A 22,108-nucleotide genomic window follows, 5' to 3' on the forward strand; every position below is an offset into this window, starting at 1 on the left:
CCAACTGTATAGTTGGAGAAGTGACTCCCCCATTTCCAACCTGAATCTTAGAGTCTTTATCCCGACTTGTGGAATGGTGTGTATGACTATGTCTGAGTCGATTATGATATATGCCTAAATGGATTATGTGTATCTGAGTGGAGTTTCCCCTTATCTTTCCTTTGTTGGTCTGTGATTGTTTGAATACACAAGGTTGTCATTTGAAACTGAAGCTGAAACCCTCCAGGTTTTGGGGCTTTTCACCTTCCTTCCTCAAGCAACTGAATAGTGGTTGGATTGAGACTCAGGGCATACTATTTTTTAAGGGATTTCAAGGCTCAGTTCAGGTTTTGGTTCTTTGAATGGCACAGCCACTGCCCTGTTTAGTTTAGGGTTTATCAGACAACCCAGGGCTAAGCTGTCTACACAGCTCCCTGTGAGTCGTCTCTGCAGAGAGACAGGGCCTCAAGGCAACCCAAGGCTGGGTCGCTTTTGTAACCCCCCATGAGTCACCTGCGTGCACTAGACATGGTGAAACTCGTTTGTGAACTATGAGCCAGACAATCCACACACCAGGACAGTCTCCACAAGATCCTGTGAGCCGTCCCATCATGCACCAGTCTGGTATTAAGCATACCACTGGCGAAGCGGTTTACATTGATGACATTCGTCCAGTGGATGGAGAACTTTCACTGGCTCTGGTCACCAATATTAAAGCCCACGCAAAGATTACGTAAGCAAGAAAACCTATAAGCACATAAGTATGTTAACAAGTATTTTCTGTTCTTATTGTCCAATTTGGCCATATTATGAGGTATGTATTGCAAATGAGGTAAGAATTTCTTTACTGTGTGCTTTAAATAGTGTCAGATATGGACAGAAGAGTCCATATTAATGCATTCACCCCTTTTAGTACAAAAAAAAATGTAGAAGGGAACTATATTCTTAGATTTTGTATGTACTAGAACTAGAAATTAAAGAGCTGTTCTATGCCATGCACAAACAGATGTTCATGACTTCCATTTGTTTTTTCTCAATATGCTAATCAATGCTTTTCCACTTTCTTCTCTATGTAAAGATCTGTGGTAAGAATACCAAGTGGATTATGCTTCTGTCCTAAAGTTCACTGAATTACTTGTACTAGAGATATTTGTACCATGTACTGTACTCATTTATGTGCATGTTCTACTTTCCAGGTCAATCGATGCATCAGAAGCCCTTCAGGTGCCCGGAGCGGTTGATGTAGTGACAGCAAGGGATGTTCCAGGGGAAAATGGCAAGGATGAGCAAGCATATGCAGAAGATAAGGTATTTCTTGCTTCTGGAGGAGTGACTGGACCTTTTGCTCCAGTTATTTACAAAAAAAGGAAAGTGAGTTTGCAAGCATCATCTTGCTGCAATGAAATGAAAATAAGTGCAAGAACTGTTAATACAGTGCCAGGCAGGCTGGGCTAAACAGAATTACCATTCCCCAGTGAGAGAGAAAGGAAAAGCTCCCTTAAATAACTTGGGATTTAAATGAATGAGCCATGATTTCTCAAGGGCTGATAAATGAGTGATTGTCATGGGTTCTGAGAAAGTATGAAATAGCCATGGCATTTGAGATTTTCAAAGATGAGACAAATGAAATGAGAATTTCCCAGTTGGAACCAATATGAAATTAATGGCCAGATTATACACTAGAATATGGTAATGGGAGACAAAACTTTTGTTGAGCATCAACAGAGCTAAGAAATGTATAGGATCCATGCAGTCAGCATGACTGTACAGAATGTCCCAGGCCTCAGGCTCTATCCGTCACAAGTGACACTGTTGCATGGTATTTGCAGTGGGGCAGGAATAATTGCTAATGTGTTGCTCTTACCTCCCTATTCCTTCTTGTCTGAGTTTCCTTCGTTTCTGAGTACAGACAAGGAAAGTGGTCTGTGCCAGATAGGATTTTACTTGGCACAGTATCTGGCCACTTCAGGATGAACACAGGGTGAATGTTCATGACTACCGACTGACGTCAGCAGCATTTCTGAGGACAGAAATGTTGCAGCAGATGCAAGACGCTAATACACTTCTCATCTAATGAAGGTGAGTCTGCACTGACATAGTATTCTTAGAGAAACAGAATATAAAAGTGGCATTTGAGCAGAATCTATTTCCACAAAACACTCTTTGTACAGGAACTTAACCACACCTGTGTTTTTTCCTTGGGTAATACATTGCTGTGTTGCAGGTGGTTTGTGTTGGTCAGATAATCTGTGCTGTGGTTGCAGAGTCACTGACTCAGGCGAAGTGTGGGGCTGAAAAGGTGAAGATAGTGTATGAAGATCTGGAGCCAATTCTGACCATTGAGGTAACAATCTGTCTCCTCTTCAACGTCTGATAGAGCTCTTAAGTCACCTCACTCACTATTTACCTCCTTGTGCAGAGCTCTGCCAAGCTTTGGATATTTTTTTTTTTTTTTTTTGGTATGAGATATGACTTTACTGGTTCTGAAGATGAAGTGTAAAAAGTTTATAAATGGCCTCCAAAGTTTTGTTTTTAGAAACACACAAAAAAATCTTATTAGCTATCTATTCATCCAGTATATTTGTAGATCTAGGATGAAATTGCTAAAGAATATTTAGAAAGTTTTAAGTAAGCAACTCCATGCCTCCAGGAGCCAAATTCCAGGCAGTAGTAGGTCAGTATAGAATTAAATTTCAGAGCTCATGTTTGCAGAAGTTCTGGAATCACACATCCTGCATCCATGTTCTGAAAATTTTCAAGTCTGGCAGGTTTTCAGTAGCAAGCAATCTGATTCTGAAATATTTTCAACAGCTCTGAATTCTATTAATAGACATTTAGTGTTTCTAATCTGGGGGAAGAAGGGAATGATATGAAATACAAAAACCAAAAAAACCCAGAAGCTCTCTGATGGTGGAACAAATATCCTGCTCTTTCTAATACTTAGCTACAACCATCTGTCCATCTGAAAAAGGATCATATGGATGATGAAAGATACTGAGAAAGGATTCAAGTCTGCTGATGAAATCATAGAAGGTAGTTCATACATGCAGTGCATCAGGCAAGGGAGGAGACTTATGCTAGTTCAGAATCTATTTCCAGCTGGTGGCTGAATTTAAATTTCTATTCTCTTCTCAAAAAAACTTACTCTGTTCATTTTTTTCCCCTTCACTGGGAATGAAGATGAAATGAAGCTTCACATTTAAATGGAGCTTATGTAACACCTGCTAGCTCATGGTTCTAAGACCATTTCCTTGTCTTAGAACTTGGCTAACTAAAATGAAGTTCCTTAATCCTAGGACAAACATTACAGCTAAATAAGGCTTTGTTTATGGGTGTTAGTTAACTTAACTTGCCCTGTTTTAAGCTGACTGCTTGATTTAGGTCTAATCCCAGAAACAAGGGGATCAGAGTAAACTGGTCTGGAATACCACTCCTACTGTCACAAAATTCACTGTCTTCAAGTAGTAAACATGATCCAGTAGTCCCAGAGCATACTCTGTGCATAAGTATCAGACCTGTGTTTAAGAAGTACCAATGAAGAATATTCCACAAGCTCCTATTGTAGTTAGTTCTAGAGTTTAACTGTCCTTATAATTAGAATGTTTTTTTTTTCTAATACCTAATCTAAATCTCCCTTCCTGCAAACTTTAAAGGTTCACCCTCTAAACAGAGTCCTCTCATCTTTTCCCCATAAGTCATGTCTGCTAACTGTTTTCATTGTCACTGCTCACTTCTCCATTATCTCTAATTTCACTACATCCAACTTCACTATGGTAATATTTCAGATTAGGTTTCACCAATGCCAAGTGGAGTCTCCCAGAAATTCTATATAACGTTAGTGTCACTGAATGAGATTAGGGTTGTTGTGGTGTTATCAATTGTGGATATACAGTCAAGTTGTGCTCCTCAGTAATCCCTGTTTAGATCTTGTTCAACAGTGCTATCTAAAGTACTGGCACTTACCCATACTGAACTTCATGCCATTGACTTTAGGCCATTTCTGCAATGTAAAAAAATCACTTTCAAATCTGAACCTGTCCTTTAATGGGCTTGCAGGCCTTTCCAGTTTGATATTATTTGTAGCTCACTCATTAGTTACTAAAGCAACCATGTGGTAACATTACACACACAAAAGACTCTTCTATTATTCTACATGCATCATCTTTGCAGCTTGACAGCCAATCCTGTAAACTGCTTTCTAAGGGCAGTTTTCAACCAATGGTATCCCTGATTTTATCTGGATTGTAGTTCTCAACTTGCTTATAAGAGTAGTCTGTGGGACAGTGTAAAAAGACTTAGTAAAATTAAGGTTTATGATACCAAGATATGCTTCTCTTAACACTGGTTTGGCCAGTTTTAATACTTCCCCTAATTCTGTGTTTCTAACACTTGAATGCAGCTCTGACATTTGTTAGTGAGCACCTTATAAATGCTTAGACAACTCATGTGTCCTGCTCATGTGTTTTTCTGATTGTCCTCTCATGACATATATTATCACACCTACCCTTCTGCTGTTACCACAGATTTCTGCAGCTGAGTTTTCCTCTGCACTGAATACTAACTACACATGAATTAGTTATTTAGAATAGATTTAGAATCTTAGAATTAGAATACCTGCTCGATCACAGGAGGGAATGTAGCAGACCATCAGCCCCTTTTCATTTCTCTGACATCAATTCTACCTGTATCATGTTTGAAAGAAGGATCACATTTATCCAAGTTGTTTTTAGAGACCTCCAAGCATGAAGACTCTGCAGTCTCCCCAGGCAATTTTTTCCAGTGCTTCATCATTCCTATCATTAGAAGGATTATCCTCATTGCCAACAATTTGCTGCAATGTAAGCACTGTTGTGCTTCTTGTTCTTTCTACTGTGAGCATATAGCACAGACTATTCTCTTCCTCTTTGCAGCAGCCTTCCATGGATTTGAAGATTCATGTCTTCTTTCACTTTTTTGGGCTGAGCCCCCTCAATTCTGTCAATCTTCTCTATATAGGTTCATGACCTCTGATGGGTTTTTTTCTGCTCTCCTTTGGACTTTTTCCAACTGTTCCCCATCAAATGTCATGTCACCCTCTAGTGGCTTCAGTTCTGATTCTTACTACTTAGGCATGAATGTGTGTTTCAGGAATAACTGCTAGGGAAATATTGTCACACCCAAGGATGGCATAAAGTTAAGATTACATAGAGAATTCACAGAATTAGCTTTTAAGCTATGCTGTGCTGACAGATTTCCCTCTCTCTAAGGAAAATGGCACAAAAGTAAAGTGTTGGGTAGAAATGGGTAGAAAAAGTGTAATACAAGAAGGGCATACTGATGGAAAGAGGATAAGAAGGGAAGAGGAAAGCTGCATTTTCCCTCAGGGTGATTCAGGAGAAGGTATTATAATCCTGTTACAGCAGAGAAGATGTAACCTCCTAAAGAAGAAAAAGCATGATATATTAAATTGATACTGATCTTATCCTGGAAAAGGAAAAAAAAAGCTATACAAGGATTAGGTGATTGAATAATTTCCTCTTAAACACAGGTCCCAGAAGGTATAAACCTGAGATACAAAGAAATAAAAAATAAACGAAACTATTTTTCTTCTGTGACAAAACTCTTTTTCCCTGCCACATATACATATATATGTATACATAGGCAAATATAAATTTCCTCACAGTTAAATTGAAACCCAGCTTAGATTTTCCTATAATTATGTATGTAACAGGTGAATTGCACATGGGAGGACAGGAACATTTTTACCTGGAAACAAATAGTGTGCTTGTTATTCCAGGAGTGGAGGATAAAGAAATGGACGTGTATGTGTCAACTCAGCATGCAACAGATGTACAGGTAAAACAAAGTATTAATGATACTTGTTTCTTACCTTCCTAAATAATCTTAAAGCTGAGCTACATGGCCAGGAGCTGCTTTCAGTCTTCCGTGCTTCTCTTGAAAATCCCTAATGGTGTTCCCAATTCAGATTAATTGATTTGAATCTTTTTATGAAAATAAGTGGCCTGACTACTAATGATGAAGCTGAAGGTAACAGTAGGTCTTGTGGTCTTTGTATTATCCAGTGCAGTGCAGACACAAATGAGCAGTATTACTATGGAATGAACAAACGGTACCTTGGATAGATAATATGCCTGTAATCATGTTGTTGAGAAAAGACTAATTCTGTCTTAGATATATTGGCCAAATCCTCCTAAAATCAGTGAGAATCCTCAGTACAATCCTGGACAATTACTTTTTTGCAGCAGTGAGTGTCTCCAGCTTTAGAAAGAGTATTCAGACAAGATGGGGTTATAATCATGTGTAAATAATGATAAATGAATATGCAAATAATAACAACATACAAATCACATGAAATTATGTGAAAAAAAGGTTAACAGGTCCTAGCTAACATTAGAATTGGATTGTAGGCCTGTAGAAAACAACAGTTCCAAAGAATATATGTTAATTTCTACATGTTTAGGATTAGCTTTTGCAGTTCATCACTGGCTTGCATTTTTTAAGCTTTCCCTGTCAGCCCAACAAGTTAAACATCTACTAGCATCTCTGGAAGCACTGTCAGAGGAGATATTTTCAGAATGCAATGGTTTGTCAGTATTTTAGCTACACTGTCTAGTGTGCTGTAAACAATCACTCTGTTCCATTCAACTTGATATTTTAGTGGATGCTTTATCTCCAGCCACAGGTGAAACTTGCAGTTCTATATAGAGATTATAATATCTGCAATCAGATAATCAAACTAGTTTATGGAGGTATTTTTACATTTCCACTATTCTTTAAAGACTAGATTGTGCTTTCATTGGCATCTTTACTTGTTTGAAATCTTTTGTTTGTTTGTTTCTATAGCAACTCTAGTTTTCTGCCCAGGATTCTTAAACCTGTTAGCTTTTAATATATGGTTAGCCATGAAAATAGGTATTTTTTAATGTACTTTGGTAGGTAACAATTCTCAGTAAAATGCTGGATGTTCACTTTTGCAGGAATTTGTGGCTTCAGCTTTAAACCTCCAGTACAATAAAATTATGTGCCACATGAAACGTGTTGGTGGAGCATTTGGTGGGAAGATTACTAAACCTTTACTCTTTGCTGTAATTGCAGCAGTGGCAGCCAACAAGTAAGTTAATTGAACTAAATCAAATGAGTGGTTTAACTAAAACAAATTAGATGACAAGACTGAATGAAAAAGGAACTCCAGTCCTGAACCCTTCTTGGGGTGTTATCTTGACAACATCATCTTTTTTACCAATTTGGCAGTAAATCTTGGGTAGAGGCTTGAAAATTCTCTGGGCTTTTGGCAATGGTATTCACTTACTATCTGAGCGCCAAAAAAAAGGCATGGAGGCAGTTTCTCTCAGGGATGATCTGTACAAATCCCAACCATTCAGGCCTTTCCTAGGCACCCTGGCTTGAATTTCCCTCTAGATATTCAGTGAAAGTGGTTCTTATCCTAATACCTAGGTGTGCTCACATCAGCCCTTTGTGCCACAGCTCTCCTTTACTCTGGTTTCCTTGCCTTGTCCTGTGCATGATTCATGGAACTTGCATCTCCCTGTTGAGAAGCTAAAGGGAAACCACTGAAAAACTCATTTCCTCTACTTTGTTTCTGTAGGGGGGGGGGGGGGGAAATCTGCTGAATTAGCCTAAACTAAGGTATGGTAGTTTAATAAGGTTAATAAGAAACTAAAACATAAAATGGACTGATTCATTGCCACCACTAGGAGTTTGGCCACGTACATGTAATGTCATTTGCAATCTGCATGAATAGGCTGTAATAAAAGTGGGGGTTTTAATGTTCATTTTAGGACTGGGCATCCAGTCTGTTTTGCCCTTGAAAGAAATATGGATATGTTAATCACTGGTAGATGGCACCGTTTTTTTGGAAAATATAAAGCGAGTGAGAGGAGAAGATACTTTGCTCCATTACTGGGTATAGTTTCTTCTGGGGCAAATAGCATAATTCCATTGACTTAAAAGATGCAGCAAGAAACCGAACTCCTCCTCTTCTGAAATCCTAACCCAGCACCAACCTTGCCCCAGTCCTAAGAGTACCCTGACAAATGCTGTGAATCAAAACAACAGCAATCATCCTATTTCTACAGCCCATGCAATATCCAGAAAAAGCAGAACCATCCATCCCTTTTCTTACTCCAAAATACTGCTAATGTCAGCCCTGCCCCGTCCTCAGCTGACAAGTACGTAAATCAGAATTGAATATGAGCCACTTCTCAGATACAAAGCCAGCCCTACAAGGTAATGCAAGATTCAGCTGGTAGCAAAACTCTTCCTTTTGACTTCTAAATCCTTACATTAAAAATAACTAGGTAAACAATGCCAGTACTGAAGTCAGCTTGGCAACTGGTTGTAGCAGGGGCAAACCCCTTCTCTTTGGTGTTGGTCTATGATTTGAGCACACTAAAACCCTCCAGGAGGGGTTTATGGTTCAATATGGTTTGGATAAAGAAAGGATGAGGAGTTGGTTTTCTTATTGACTCTTGCATGAGCTGTAGAGTTTGGCTGACAACAGTTTCTGGGAGGCTGACAACTGTTTCTGGGAGAGACTGGTTATATTTTTCATTTTGCTGAAGATAGTGCTCACAAAGATGCTGTTCAATTCTGGTTATGATTAGACTAGATTTAGAACTGGTTTGGGAAAAGAAAGGAGGCAAGTTTTGTTTTTGGTTAAATCCTGTATTGGCCATAAGACAAAGAATGTGATTGTGAGTGACAGATGTCAATAACATATGTATTTCATATTCTTCTGGGTATCCATTACCTGATTATGGTTGAATCTAGGATAAAATATCTTGTTAAGGGCAGGATTGTGGTTTGGGGAAAAGTGGTTAAGCAGTTGGTTTATTAACGAGCCTTGCATGGACTTCAGGAACTAAGATGAGGACTAGCTTAGTGAAGAGCTGCTGAAGCATATATAGGTCATCTATATATATTTGATGCTAGGAATAGTGTTAGGAATGTGGCTACAGAAAAAAAAGGAAGGAGAATTTTGGTCTATTTTTCAGTCCTGCAGAGGTCACAGGTCTCAGTAATTGCATGTACTGCATATGTGTATATCCATCACCCAAAACTTCCAGGCCAGGATATTTCATATAGCTGTTACCTGACACATTTGAAGATAGGCCTAATATCATCAGTTTTGTCCTCAGTCTGAGGTGATGGTGATGTTTTAAGTGATGAACAGTTTATTTTAATTTCTATTTATTAACAGGTTATTGGCAGATATTGGTAACAGTGGCATTATTAATATTAGGATTTAGGTTGCAGATACAGGTAGAAATAAGGAAAAGAAGGAATGGAAGGTGAGTCTTGCTGAATCATCTAAGAACTTCAATGAACTGATAAGACTTGCTTTTAGAAAAGGAAAAGGCTTATATTTTGTTTTCATGCAGCTACTTATTACTTGGATATCACTGATGGTAGTGTTAGGGTTAAAGTTAGAAACAAAGTGAAGAAAACAAGGGCTGAGATGTTTGGGTTTTCCCTGAGCTATTCCATAAGTACCTGGGAAGGGTGAAAAGAACAAAGGGAAGTCTTCTGTTTAATTTTGATGAAGACACTGGCAATATTTTCAGGCACTATTAGCATTACAATAAAGTTTAGGAAAAAGAATAAATTTGAATCTTGGTTCTTTCTTGAGTCTTACACGGGTACCAGAGGTAGGATGAGGGCTGCAGTTGATAGATGTTCCTGGCGTGTTTAGTTTTGCTGAAGGAATAAAGTGCCACAGTATTTCTAAGGTCCAGATTAGGGTCAGGGTTTGAATAAAAAGTGTGATTTCTTTGGCTGGTTGGTTGGTTTTTTACTTGCATGGGTTCCTGAAGTGCTATGAAAGCTATCTTGGAAAAGCAGCATTTAGCTTATGTTTCATTTTGGTTCACTCTTCTTTTAACTGAAAATCCCCATTATAGGTTTAGATTTGCATTAGGGAACCCATCTATGTCCCTAGGAAAATGAAAGCAAGAGGACTTTGTCTTCTTTCTACATTTTACATGGACCTTGAAGCTATGGTAAGGACTGGGTTGTCCCTTATACTTGACATATGTTTCAAACCTTTGATTCATATATCACTTATCAAGAATTGCTTAGGCGAAGCTTAGGGTTAGAGGTATGTTAAAGAAAACAAGCAAAGATGAGTTTGCTGAGTCATATATAAACAATAGCATTAAGATTTTCCAATGGAAGGTCTAGCATTTTTTTTAAATTTTACACACATACTGGTTACCTGAGGATTCTAGAAGCCAGGCCAAAATTAAGGTTACTGTTTTTGAGAGGAAATATTCTGGAGTTTGATTTTCTAAGTTACATTAGCATCTGAGCTTGGAGGAGAATAGGTATTGGAAAGGAGGCATGCCTTATGTTTAGTTTGGGGGCAGATACTGTTTATCAGAGTATTTTAAAAGTTAGCGTTAGGGTATTGGCCGGAGGGGGGGAAATGTGGAGTTTTATTTTTTACAGTCTTTCATGAGCTCCTGAGCTACAAGAAGTATTTACGTTGAATGGGATGTATGCTTTATGTATCATTCTGGAGCACACAATTTTTACTCAAGAGTTATTAAGGCTATTTTTATAATGTGAGGGTTGGGACTCACAAAGGAACTGATGAAGAGTGTTACTTATAAAATACTGTATAAGCCCTAAGCTTTGTTGGGTGGTATTGAGAGGGGCTTATGGCTCATGGTTTGTTTCAGTGGAGATGCCTCTTAACAACAGATCTCTGAGACTATGGCTACTGCTAGGGAAGGTAAAAATAGATGTCAAGATTTTGTTTTCTTGCTGAATTGTCTATGAGTCCTAAAGTTACTGATAGTGGCAAAAGTTCCTGTTTCCTTTGGTTTCAGCTATTGGTTATCTGAGTGTCTTATGACGAGTGTTAGAAGTAGAGTAGGCCTGGAGGAAAGAAAGAAAGGAGAGTTTATTTTCCTGCTGTCCAATCTTACATGGAGCTAAATATTAAGGTATGGATTTAAAGCAGGAGAAACAATTAATCGTATTAATTCTGGTGCTGTTATTCATTAATTAGCTATCTTGAAGCTAGGATAGAGATTGTGAATTATGACTAAGGTCATGCTTTTGGAGAAAAAAAGAAGGAGGAATTATCCTTCTCAGTGAATTTTCAATAAGCCCCCATAGACTTATGGTTCATATTTTGTTTTGATGTAATTACAACTTCCCATTTTTCCCTAAAGTTTGGATAATGATTAAAATTTTAAAGGAGAAGGAATGTTGATTGTGATCTCTCAAATCCTAAATCTAACCCCAACCCTAAATTTTTCTTTACTTAAAAAGCAATAATTGCAAAAACTGCATTATTTGCTTAACTACATTAAGCAAAAACCACTCTGCCCATCAGTCCCATCTCTTATCCTATCCATGCAGTTATGCAGGATTTAGCCAGCAATAGTATTCATCATCTCTTATTTCCTTATCCTTAGTCCTGATGGAGCTCCATCAGTTTGCATCATTTAACAAGTTGGTCTTCAGTTATTTTACAGTTTTCTATGATTGATCCCCTTTAAATATTATTATATAAACTGTTAAAAATATAAAACCATATATAACCTTTTTTTAAAAAAAGTTGAAGAGGAAGGAACCAGAACTAGAATTGAATGAAATTTGGTGGATATTTCTGAACATGTAATCTGCAAAATACATGCTCCATTGGTTCATGTTGTTATGTTGATGATGTTATGTTAGGTGATGAAATCATCAGGATGAAAGATCATGACAAAAGGAATACTTCAGAAAATAGAATAACCATAATCAGAGTTAATGTTTTCTTTAGTGATCCTGTCATCCTTTTTCTGGTCTCTGTTCATACAGAAAACAGTGGTGAACAAACTTTTCAGATTCTGTGTGAGTATAGTCAATGTCTACGTGGGAGAATAGCTTTGTGGGCAGCTGAGATATTCTGAAGATTTGTGGGGTTTATATATATGTTTTGCTCTTAGTTTGTGTATTCAGATCCAAACTGATATCATCCTATAGACAGAAATCCATGCAGGTAATTTTTCCAATTCAGTGGAATAAATCCTATTGTCTTCTGTAGTCTGAACCTCAGGTGGTATTTGCTAACTGGTTAGCTTATTTATAAAAAGATGTTGGAAATACATGAGGGAAAAGACTGCTAATGCATCGGTTACTATATTACAGGTTGGATTCATGAATGATGGTAGAATCAGAGCTGCAGATTTTCAGTGCTATATAAATGGTGGCTGTACAAAAGATGAATCTGAGTCGGTAAGTCCTTCACTGATACCACTCATGCTGACTGAACTGGTCACAAGAAGAAAATAATGGCTCTTTGCCACAATTTATTTCTCTTAAGAATATGTCTATTCTTGTTAAGTACAACTCTCATCTGCCCAAAGTAAAACTGCATCTGTGGCCCAGGTGTTGATTACAGATTATCATTAAGTAGGTACAATATTTCCTGACAGGTCATATTGGACATAGAAAATTCATATTTAAAAGTTCAGTGAACACAGAGAGACAGTGAGTTTTATTAGGTAGCCTATTATCATGAAGTTATTCTTTCACTTTCCCAAAACTGAAGGTCTGATTTTTCCCTCAGTAATGCTTCTTTATGCTATTGTAATTCCTATGAGTTAAATGCAGTTTCTCTGATTTAAACACAGTTTCTTTACTTACATTGGTGTAAAAAACAGCAGAAGAACAGGCCTTCTGAGTATAGTTCTACTCCTCCTTAAAACAATTACATCTCATTGGTCTCTTGAGTCTTTCACATGTTTCACTATCTTTTTAAAAGAAATTCAACCATTTGAACAACTATAATCTCTTACCGTAGGTGATTGAGTACCCTGTGTTGAAAGTGGACAATGCATATAATATCCTCAATCTCCGAGTCAGGGGCCATGCCTGCAAGACTAATTTGCCTTCTAATACTGCCTTCCGAGGATTTGAGTTTCCTCAAGCAGGTCTGTTTGTGGAGACCTGTATTGTGGCTGTGGCAACCCAAACTGGCCTACCACATGAGAAGGTAAAAGAACTAAGACTGCCAAATAAAACATGGGATAACAGAGAGTTCTAGGACCTAGACTGTCAGAAGCTCCTTGTGCTTAAGCCAGCTCTTGTAGAACCAGATCTACCAACTTTACTTGGCCTGAATGGTACTTTATTCAGCACCTATGTTTCCATGGAAAAATACTTGATATAATACAGATAAGAGTGGAGAAAACTGGCCCAGGATCTGTTGCAAAATGTTTGATGACTGCCATTAGTATGACCAGCTTCAGTCAAAACAGTATTATCTCTTGTACTGTGTGACCAGTTTTAGATCGCTTTGTGTATGTTCAGCTGTCACCTGCACCTCAGCCTCTCAGAACTGGACTTTCCATCTTTTCTATCCATCCATCTATCAACAGTTTAGTTAGCTGGCTCCTGTCATCCCAATTACCAGGTTGACACTTCCGGCTTTTTCCCAGCCTTCAGAGACAGTGTCCCAACAGTTTTAGTTGTTGCCATTTCCTCTCTAATATTCAAGATCTATCCTTTCCTTACACACTGCTTAGTCCAGTGTAAGCTCTTCCTCTTTTGTATGTGCCAACCTCTTATACATTCAAACTATGGTTTATAAACCATTTTACTCTCCTAGGATGCCAACCATCATGTCTTTCCCCTATTTCTTTGAATCTTCTCCCTCTACCATTTACTTACTGTCCTTTACCACATTTCAAGAAGCTTTCAGAGACATCTCCAAAGGACAAACAGGTTTTTTAGTTTTAACTTCTGCTTGCACTAGTCTCATTTACAGTTTGAGTTTTCCAACCTTCTTTGCATTGAGTAGTCCTTGTGAACAATCCCACTGACACCACTTAAGCTCAGAGGCATTTGATGTGCAAAAAAATCAGGCTATTTGTGTAGTGATTTCCTTAGAGAAAGGGTTGTGACATTATGTTTAATATAGATAAGTATTAATTATATCATTATATGACATCTCATTATATTATATATAATATGTCAATATATTACAAGTCGATATCTATTTTCAGCACTGTGTAAACTTGCTTGCTGTTTAGGTTAGGGAAATAAACATGTACAAAGGAGTTAACCTAACGTCCTTCAAAGAAAAGTTTGATGCAGAGAATCTGTGGAAATGTTGGGAAGAATGTTTGGATAAGTCTGACTACTACAGCCAAAAAGCAATGGTGAAAGAATTTAACACAAAAAATTATTGGAAAAAGAAAGGGATTGCCATCATTCCCATGAAGTTTTCTGTTGGATTTAATGCAACTTATTTTCATCAGGTAACGTCTTCAAAACAGTGCTTTTGCGATCTTATATCTCTACTTTTTTTCTCCAAAAATAGAGGAAGTATAATCTGTGCAGATAGGAAGGAAAGAGAAAAAGAACTCCAACATGCTGGACTAGCATAAAATATCATCCATGGAGATATACATTGTTTCAGAAAGAATATCACTCTATCTGGCCAATTTCTTTATAAATGCTTACTCAGTATGAGATGGGGCTTTGAGCAACCTGGTTAGTGAAAGATGTCCCTGGCCATGGCAGGGGGGGTTGAACTAAACAATCTTCCCTTGGCTGAACTAGATCATCTTCCTTTGGCTTGAAGGTCCCTTCTAACCCAAACCGTTCTATGATTCTATGGGTATTCACCTCACAGAAACATAAATTTCTGATTCCCAACATGCTATCTGTATGCAGCAAAAAGCTAAATAATTCACTGTAAAAATGTCGTACTTGGAACCTTGCATAATCTGGTCCATAGTATGAAAAATTATTACTCCTATAGTTCAGGTACTACCATTTCTATGATAGGTTAAGCTCTGCTACTAGAATTTTTTATGGCTCAGGATAGTGTTATTTCTGGGGAAATTTTCTGGTTCTGATTATTTTTATTTTCTTTTAATTCATGCCTTGAACCAAAAATTCTTTCAAGTGAGTTTCAGGTTAAATGAACAAACATTGTTATTTGTTTATGAGGGTACAATGCATGAAAAACTAAATCCACATGGTTCATATCTTGGTTGTTTATTCCATTTCTTGATTGTTTCTGCACAAATTTGTAGATTAAGAGCTCAGAGAGAGATTAATATATTTCATCCAACAACGTTCTCATGGTAAAGAAACATTGAATCTAAGGATCACAATTCATCTGATACAAAAGGTCAAAAAAAAGCATAAATAATAGTTATATTTCACCAAAACCTTCAAAATAAAGCTCAGGCATTGCATTGAATTTCCAAAAATCTAGATCTAACTCTAGAGAATAGATTTATTGTTCAATCTTGTCTCTGTCAGCTAAGACTCTAACTGACATCAGCAAAATGTTACCTGATTGCAAACATCACAAGTTGGCACCAAAGAGATCACATGACCATTATTTCTCAATGTAGAATTAATAACAAATAAAAAGATGTCCTGGAGGCACTGTATTTCACAACAGCTCTCAGGCTCTACTGTTTACTCTCTGAGTGTTGGTAGCTGATTGCATGCAACAGCAAAATGTCTCTTTACAGAATTTGTAGTTCTCTTTCATATCCACTTTTCCTCCACAGGATTATATGGCTTGTATGAGATGGATTTCTTTCATCACCATTCCCTGGGAAGTTATTTGTTCCTGATTTTACCATGAATGAAAGTTCATTACTTCCATTCCCACCTGCATCTCGCATTTCCCCTGTTTAAAATAGCTATTTATCGGCACAAGGCTGCACCAAAATACGAACAGAAAGTGAATCACATTCTAAACCATTCTCTTGACAGCCTATGAGAGAGAATGGAAGAGCAGTTTTCCCATTGCTCCATCAAAATTATATACTATGAACAGTTAATTATTACCCTGTATGGATACACGCAAACAAAAAGGGCTAGGACTAATCCCTCAGTTTCAGAAAAACAAAAGTACAACTCTGCTATTGTTTTTCTAAAAGAGAAGTTCTATAGATGTTCATAGTAGGTGATACCTTGCCATCTGTCCAAAATGCCTTTGATTCCAGGTTCAAATTCCACTCTGTCCTCCTTTTTATTGTGGCTGAGGAGGGAACAGCATCTGGGGCTACACATACATTATAACTAGAACGAGCATCTTCTTGATTCACCCAATTTCACAAGAAGAAAAATATGCTTTTCTGTTATTTGAACTAATTACTGTGATCCCTGCAGAACTCCTTTGAATAACTACTAGCTTATTTAGAGTATATCCTGCCTTAGAGCAGTGACATTTGTTATTGTCAGACTGCTGGAGAATTTCCACTCTCTTTTAATAATATACTGCCTCTTGTGAATTAAATCTGTCTTTGCCTTGTTCTTTTCCTTATGCACCTTTGTTCAGTGAAGTAAGAAAATTACCAAGTTTCTGTGGCTTTTCTTTAAGCTGGAGCTCTCGTCCATATCTATATAGATGGGTCAGTGCTAGTCACTCATGGTGGAATTGAACTGGGACAAGGAATTCACACTAAGATGTCACAGCTGAGTTAGTTAGCATCTGAGGGTAAACAAAATATAAGAAAGATAACTAAGCCAAAAGGATGAATGGCACTAAGAAGCACAATAAGCAAATTCTGTAGACATAAGAAAGATAAATTTAATACTGGGTTGTTACTTCTGAGTTACTGATGAAGACAAAACTTAGGAAAAATGCAAGCTATAATCAAAGTGATCTTTCGAGACCTGGAAAGGAGATGAACATCTTTGTGGTAACATCACTATTATCAGGATAGCAAAGGCACAGAAAGCACATGCAAAAATGACCCAACCTTTTTTTGCAGAGGGAGTTAAAGTGCTGAAAATTTAACTTTGTAATTTATCGAACATAATGATAACATCAGTTAATTTTTATGCATTTCTGATGTAAATAGTGATAAACAAAACTATGTGCTAAACAGGTCATTTTGGAGCTAAAATGAAGCCACTCCTTCAAAATGAGCTGAATGAATATCTGAATATTAGAACACTGTAAAAAACAGTAAAGTGGGAACACAAACTAACCAAGCCATTTCAAATGAGATGATAGAAAATAAAACATGTGAATAAGATTTGAAACTCCATGAGGGAGAATGATTCATTGTTTTTTAAATTTGATTAAGTTTTCCATATGCAACAAAAACCTGATTAGAGAGCAATTAATTAGAGGCAAAACATATAGTATTGCACTGTATTGTTTTATCTTATCTTCTGTTACCTGAATTTATTTATAAAATACTTGTTTTACAGAATAATTGTTAAGGAAGACTTCTGTGTTTGTCCTAGTCATGGTATTACTGTTGAATTAGGTAATTTCTTTGTGTGTGTATATAGAGAAAAAGATGAATGGCATGATGAATTCCTGCCTTGAGATTGCATCTTCAAGTGGGACTGGATATCTTTTTGTTTACTTTTATTACAGATTGCTAGTCGTGAACTGAAGATACCATTGTCATATATACACTTGTGTGAAACAAGCACAACTGTACCTAGTGGCAAATACACAGCAGGTTCAATTGGAGCAGAAATCAATGCAAGAGCAGTCCAGGTTAGACTTATTACCATTTTTCCACATAATTGGTGGTTCTGATGAATACTGAGCGTCCCTCTGAGGATTCATCATTTTGTTTTGGTTTTGAGCAGCTTGCAGTTCTTTTATCTCAAAATCTCTCTTGCTAGTTTATTTTACATGTATAGTTTAAATCAATGCAAATTACAGAACACCGTTTAAAAGGGCTGCTTTTTTCTGCTTTACTGTATCAGATTTTTGAATGTGGGGTTTATTTTTTTTTAGATTGCCACTAGATGAATTTATGGATCTTCACTTTATTCTGTATTTAAACACAGTTTAAAGGAGAATTTAGCATAAGGTATTTTTCAGGTACTTTTTTTAATAATCAGACTGAAACACCCTTACCACTTAAATGCTTTGGGACCAATTCTGCTGTCATTTATTTTGTAATAAATCATTCAAGCCAGTGATTTTCTATCTAGTAAATCAAAATAGGAGGAGTCAGGTCCTTTATCTTCTTTTTGTTGATGGTTTCAGTGATAGCCTGGTATGTGAATACTTCAGTTACGTTAGAGCAGATGCCAACACCACTCTTCACAAAGTGCTGCTTCCTAGCTGGCAGTTAGCAGAGTAAAGAAATTGTAGGTACATGAACAGAGTTACGGCCCTTAGAATGAATTTAACAAACTGACTTCACTAAGGAAGAGCTTGTATTGCTTTGAAAACAGCAGATAGATTTGAGTTTGTGGATTGGTCGATGGTGCCCAACCTTCTTCCTCCCTAGGATGCTTGTCAAATCCTTTGGAAGCATCTGGACCCTATACAAAGAGACAATCCTAACGGCAAATGGGAAGACTGGGTAAATCTCTCTGTTTCTTACTATTAAATGATGATAAACCCACAAATGTGCAGTGAAAGCTGCCATTGTTCTGGAGGGAGAAAGGGGCCTCCCTGCATGAAGTAAACTGAAGGTGAGGAAGAGAATAAACAGTGTAAAAGCAAGTGGTGCAACACAATGTCCTGGCAAGTCTGGCCAACTTTAGAGATCTTGCAATGACCCCCTTCCTAAAGATATGTCCAGGGCACAAGGGAATGTGAAGCTTTTACTTAGGGCTCTTTTTTCTTCGAAATGTTTTTTTAAAGTTTCAATTTTTCTTTAAATATGAGGTAAAGAATTTTTAATTTTCTCTTTTTAATAATGAGTATACATTTTGCAGATCAGTGAAGCTCACAAGCAAAGCACCAGTCTTTCAGCTACTGGCTATTTCAAGTAAGGAAAGCTATTAGACTTTTTAAATTTCTCATCATCAGAGGTGCTACTTGGTCAGTAAGTTGCAGGAAGGATAAAACTGTCCCCATTCAGCCTTCTCAAGGCCATATCAGATGCAGCACACAAATCATTAAGAAGTTGCCTGGACTGGAGACTACAGTGTTTAACAAAAGGAATTCTCTTCAATCCATACTGATTTCAGAAGCACTTTATAGCCTTGGTTAGCTAGTTTGACAGTTGATGCACAGAGTCTTCTCCAAGGTCAATTACTGTAGGACATAGGAGGCCCACAAGGAATTTTGTTCCACGGCCATCATCATTTGCAGCCCTCCTATCCTCCCAAATTATTCCACACAACATATATTTATCAATGGTGCTACATCCTAGATTGTCTTTGACTACAGAGATCCTATGAAAATAGTTAGCTTAGAGAGTTTGTGATATATCATGTTATATGGTTCCTGTAGTAGTCTCAACAGTGAGAACAATGGTAGGGGGTGGGGGATATCTTGGTCAAATTCATCTAATCTGAGGGACGTTCTTACTTCCTCCAGAGGTTATGTTACAAACATGAACCGGGACACAGAGAAAGGCCATGTGTTCCCATATTTTCTCTTTGGAGTTTCATGTTCTGAAGTAGAAATTGACTGATTGACAGGACCCCACAAGGTAATGTCAAAAAATACAGTGAACTTGGAGTAGAGTTGGGTGAATTTCCCACCATCATTACATTCATATGACATTTTTTTCTTTTGCTTTTTTTGACTAAGATTAGAGACATAGTCTGTTGGATGTACTCAACAAAACACCAGTAGAACAATAAATGGCTATAGTCCCCTTAACAATATAATTTGTTCATCCTGTTCTTGTGATAGAAGTCTGATGTTAACCAGAAGAATAAGAAACACTGTGAGAACAGCAGAAAATAAAGAAAGTATAATGTTTCTATCATATATGATGACTTTGAAATTCAATTAGACCTTCTGAACATCTCCCTACAGGTTAGATCTTCAACAACAAGATCATATCATTAGTTACAGTCCTCTTTTTAACAGGGTTATGTTTAAAACAGGTGAAGCCACAGTCATATAACATGACCTGTTGCAAAGGGGATTTAGTGCAGGGACAGCATTCAGCAGCATTTTATGGAGACCAATCCAATGTCTTCTGGCTACCTGGGAAGCACACTTGGCTGCAGTGACTGCCAGACATCCAGCAGCCCATGTGGAGCTAGACTCCAAAATCACTGGAGTCTGAACCTCCTCAAACTACACCTCCTCAAACTACTGGGATTTAGGAGGAGAAGCCACTGGACTTTGTATAAGAACAGCCCAACAGACATTCTTCCCTGTCCCCTCCTCTACGTAAGGAACTTCTGTTCAGGTGACTGTGCTTCCACAAAGCATAAGAAGTGGCTAAACATCACTTCAAGCAATTCAGTTTCTATAGGAGAACAAGCAACAAAGCCATTTTTTAATTCACGATCATCCTGTTACTCATGGGAGGCGCACATCACATTCCAAGTTTCAGACAACCACCAAAAATGCATTATCTAGATGAACTCTCCATCAACACAGCCTGCTTCAAGTAGCTTTCATGTTTCAGAATATATTTATAATACTTGTGATGACATATCTTTCATGGGTGACACTATATAATGTTTAGGATCCCTTTGTTGTTGTGTATTTTAAGCATAACTTTATAACACATTTCATTTGTTTAACAGAACATCGGAACAGACATTGTCATGGATGCCTGTTTTACTATAAATCCAACTATAGATATAGGACAGGTATGAACTTCCATAGTTTTGCTTTAAATTAGATGTTAGTGAACATTCCTCTTCATGCCTGTATGATTGCTGTTATTGGTCAATTTAATAGCCACCAAAGCCTATGAGACACTATCCATTATCCATCTCAAGGATGCTGGATTGACAGATGTACTAGTATTTGGTTTTATTTGGAGCTATAAGTGATACTAGGTTAAGTTTTCTACTTCTTGTTCATCTTCTGAGAAGTGATGAGAAAAGCAGATCCAACAGACTTTGGAAATGTCCTACAGGAGTAGCATCCTGAATCTCCTTATGACTTTTACCTGATCAATTTACTCTACCCCAGAATTACTGTCTGAGGGCTAAATCTTAACCAGCTGCCACACACTGTTACTTCAGCTGTGATGTAGTGGAAAAAGCTATTGAGATGGAATAGACCTTTCTTTAAAGGTCTGTTATATCCATAGCTTTGTATTATGGATTCAACTACCTATATCTACAGACAAATTGAATAGTGACAAAAGTGGTGTCACTCACTAATAGTGTGTAAATAAGAAAGTAGTGGTGAACTTAAAAGTGTAAAAAATATTTGTCATTTCTTTGCAGAGTCAAAGGAAATGCTCCTAAAAATATGATCTACATTTAAAAACCTTTTTTGTCCTCCTTATTTATCCTATTACAGGCTCATCCTCATATATTTGCCCTTTGCCTAAAAGATTATGTTCATTTTGCACATTCAAGGATTGCCAAATTTGTCAAATCATTCTTCCTTAGCAATTCAATTCTATGTTCACCTTGCACCAGTGTTTACGTCACCACTGTCATAGCCCAGGTGTCTACTCAGCAGTTGTTCCTTCCTACTTTAGGTTGGCCTGTTATTTTTTCTTCATATCCAACCTATCATTGATTTGTGTCTGAGATGTTTTTCTCTAGAATAAATTTCATTAGCTATCTGCAAATCTTTTTAAGCAAATATCAGATTGAGCAGACTATTTATGTCATAGTCCCTGGGCAAATATCTCCTCACTGGAGTTCCTGTGGATTTGACTCAATTCTCTTTGGCAATTTTGCAAAAGCAAATCAGAGGTAACTGTACCAGTTACAGTGAGTTTAGCTAGGAATAAGGAAGGGTAGAACTTGAGCCAATGAAAATATTTGTGTAAGTCAAATGAGGACAGCTTGGTCCTATTTTGGTCTATGTTGGCTAATTTCTACTTTTGGAAGGCAAGATGCCAGTTCATGTGTAATCTTAAAAAGTAAGTCTAATTGTATATATGTTTTTCTCTTCTAAAATGACTGAATGAGATGCAAAATTTTACCTTTTTTTCTTTGCTTAGATTGAAGGGGCCTTCATTCAGGGAGTTGGTCTTTATACGTTAGAAGAAATCTTCATTTCCCCAGAAGGAGAGCAGCTCACTCTTGGCCCGGATACATATAAGATCCCTGCCATCTGTGACATTCCCGAGCAGTTCTGTGTCTATTTACTGCCAAATTCACGTAACTCGATTGCTATCTATTCTTCCAAGGTAAACACGCCAAACCTACCATTTGCAAGCACACCAGGTGATTCTGCTGCAAAACCGTAAGTGACTATAGTGTATGGTAGACTTCCCCCCCC

At 37.4% G+C, this 22,108-nt stretch overlaps 1 protein-coding gene across 1 annotated transcript in view; it reads left to right on the plus strand.

Annotated features, from left to right (window-relative positions):
• Positions 1–22,108, plus strand: part of LOC104832748 (aldehyde oxidase 2-like) — a 41,967-nt gene that overhangs the window by 9,694 nt on the left and 10,165 nt on the right. The window contains exons 9-21 of the mRNA XM_010569102.1: positions 540–712; positions 1,176–1,287; positions 2,204–2,323; positions 5,226–5,358; positions 5,690–5,814; positions 6,957–7,090; positions 12,087–12,228; positions 12,797–12,988; positions 14,028–14,255; positions 17,357–17,482; positions 18,231–18,305; positions 20,443–20,508; positions 21,828–22,016. Of these exons, the coding sequence (XP_010567404.1) occupies positions 540–712; positions 1,176–1,287; positions 2,204–2,323; positions 5,226–5,358; positions 5,690–5,814; positions 6,957–7,090; positions 12,087–12,228; positions 12,797–12,988; positions 14,028–14,255; positions 17,357–17,482; positions 18,231–18,305; positions 20,443–20,508; positions 21,828–22,016 (1,815 nt within the window). The remainder of the gene's footprint in view (positions 1–539; positions 713–1,175; positions 1,288–2,203; positions 2,324–5,225; positions 5,359–5,689; positions 5,815–6,956; positions 7,091–12,086; positions 12,229–12,796; positions 12,989–14,027; positions 14,256–17,356; positions 17,483–18,230; positions 18,306–20,442; positions 20,509–21,827; positions 22,017–22,108) is intronic.

This window comes from Haliaeetus leucocephalus, unplaced genomic scaffold (genome assembly GCF_000737465.1).
Source record: "Haliaeetus leucocephalus isolate CR32 unplaced genomic scaffold, Haliaeetus_leucocephalus-4.0 Scaffold1, whole genome shotgun sequence".
NCBI lineage: Eukaryota > Metazoa > Chordata > Aves > Accipitriformes > Accipitridae > Haliaeetus > Haliaeetus leucocephalus.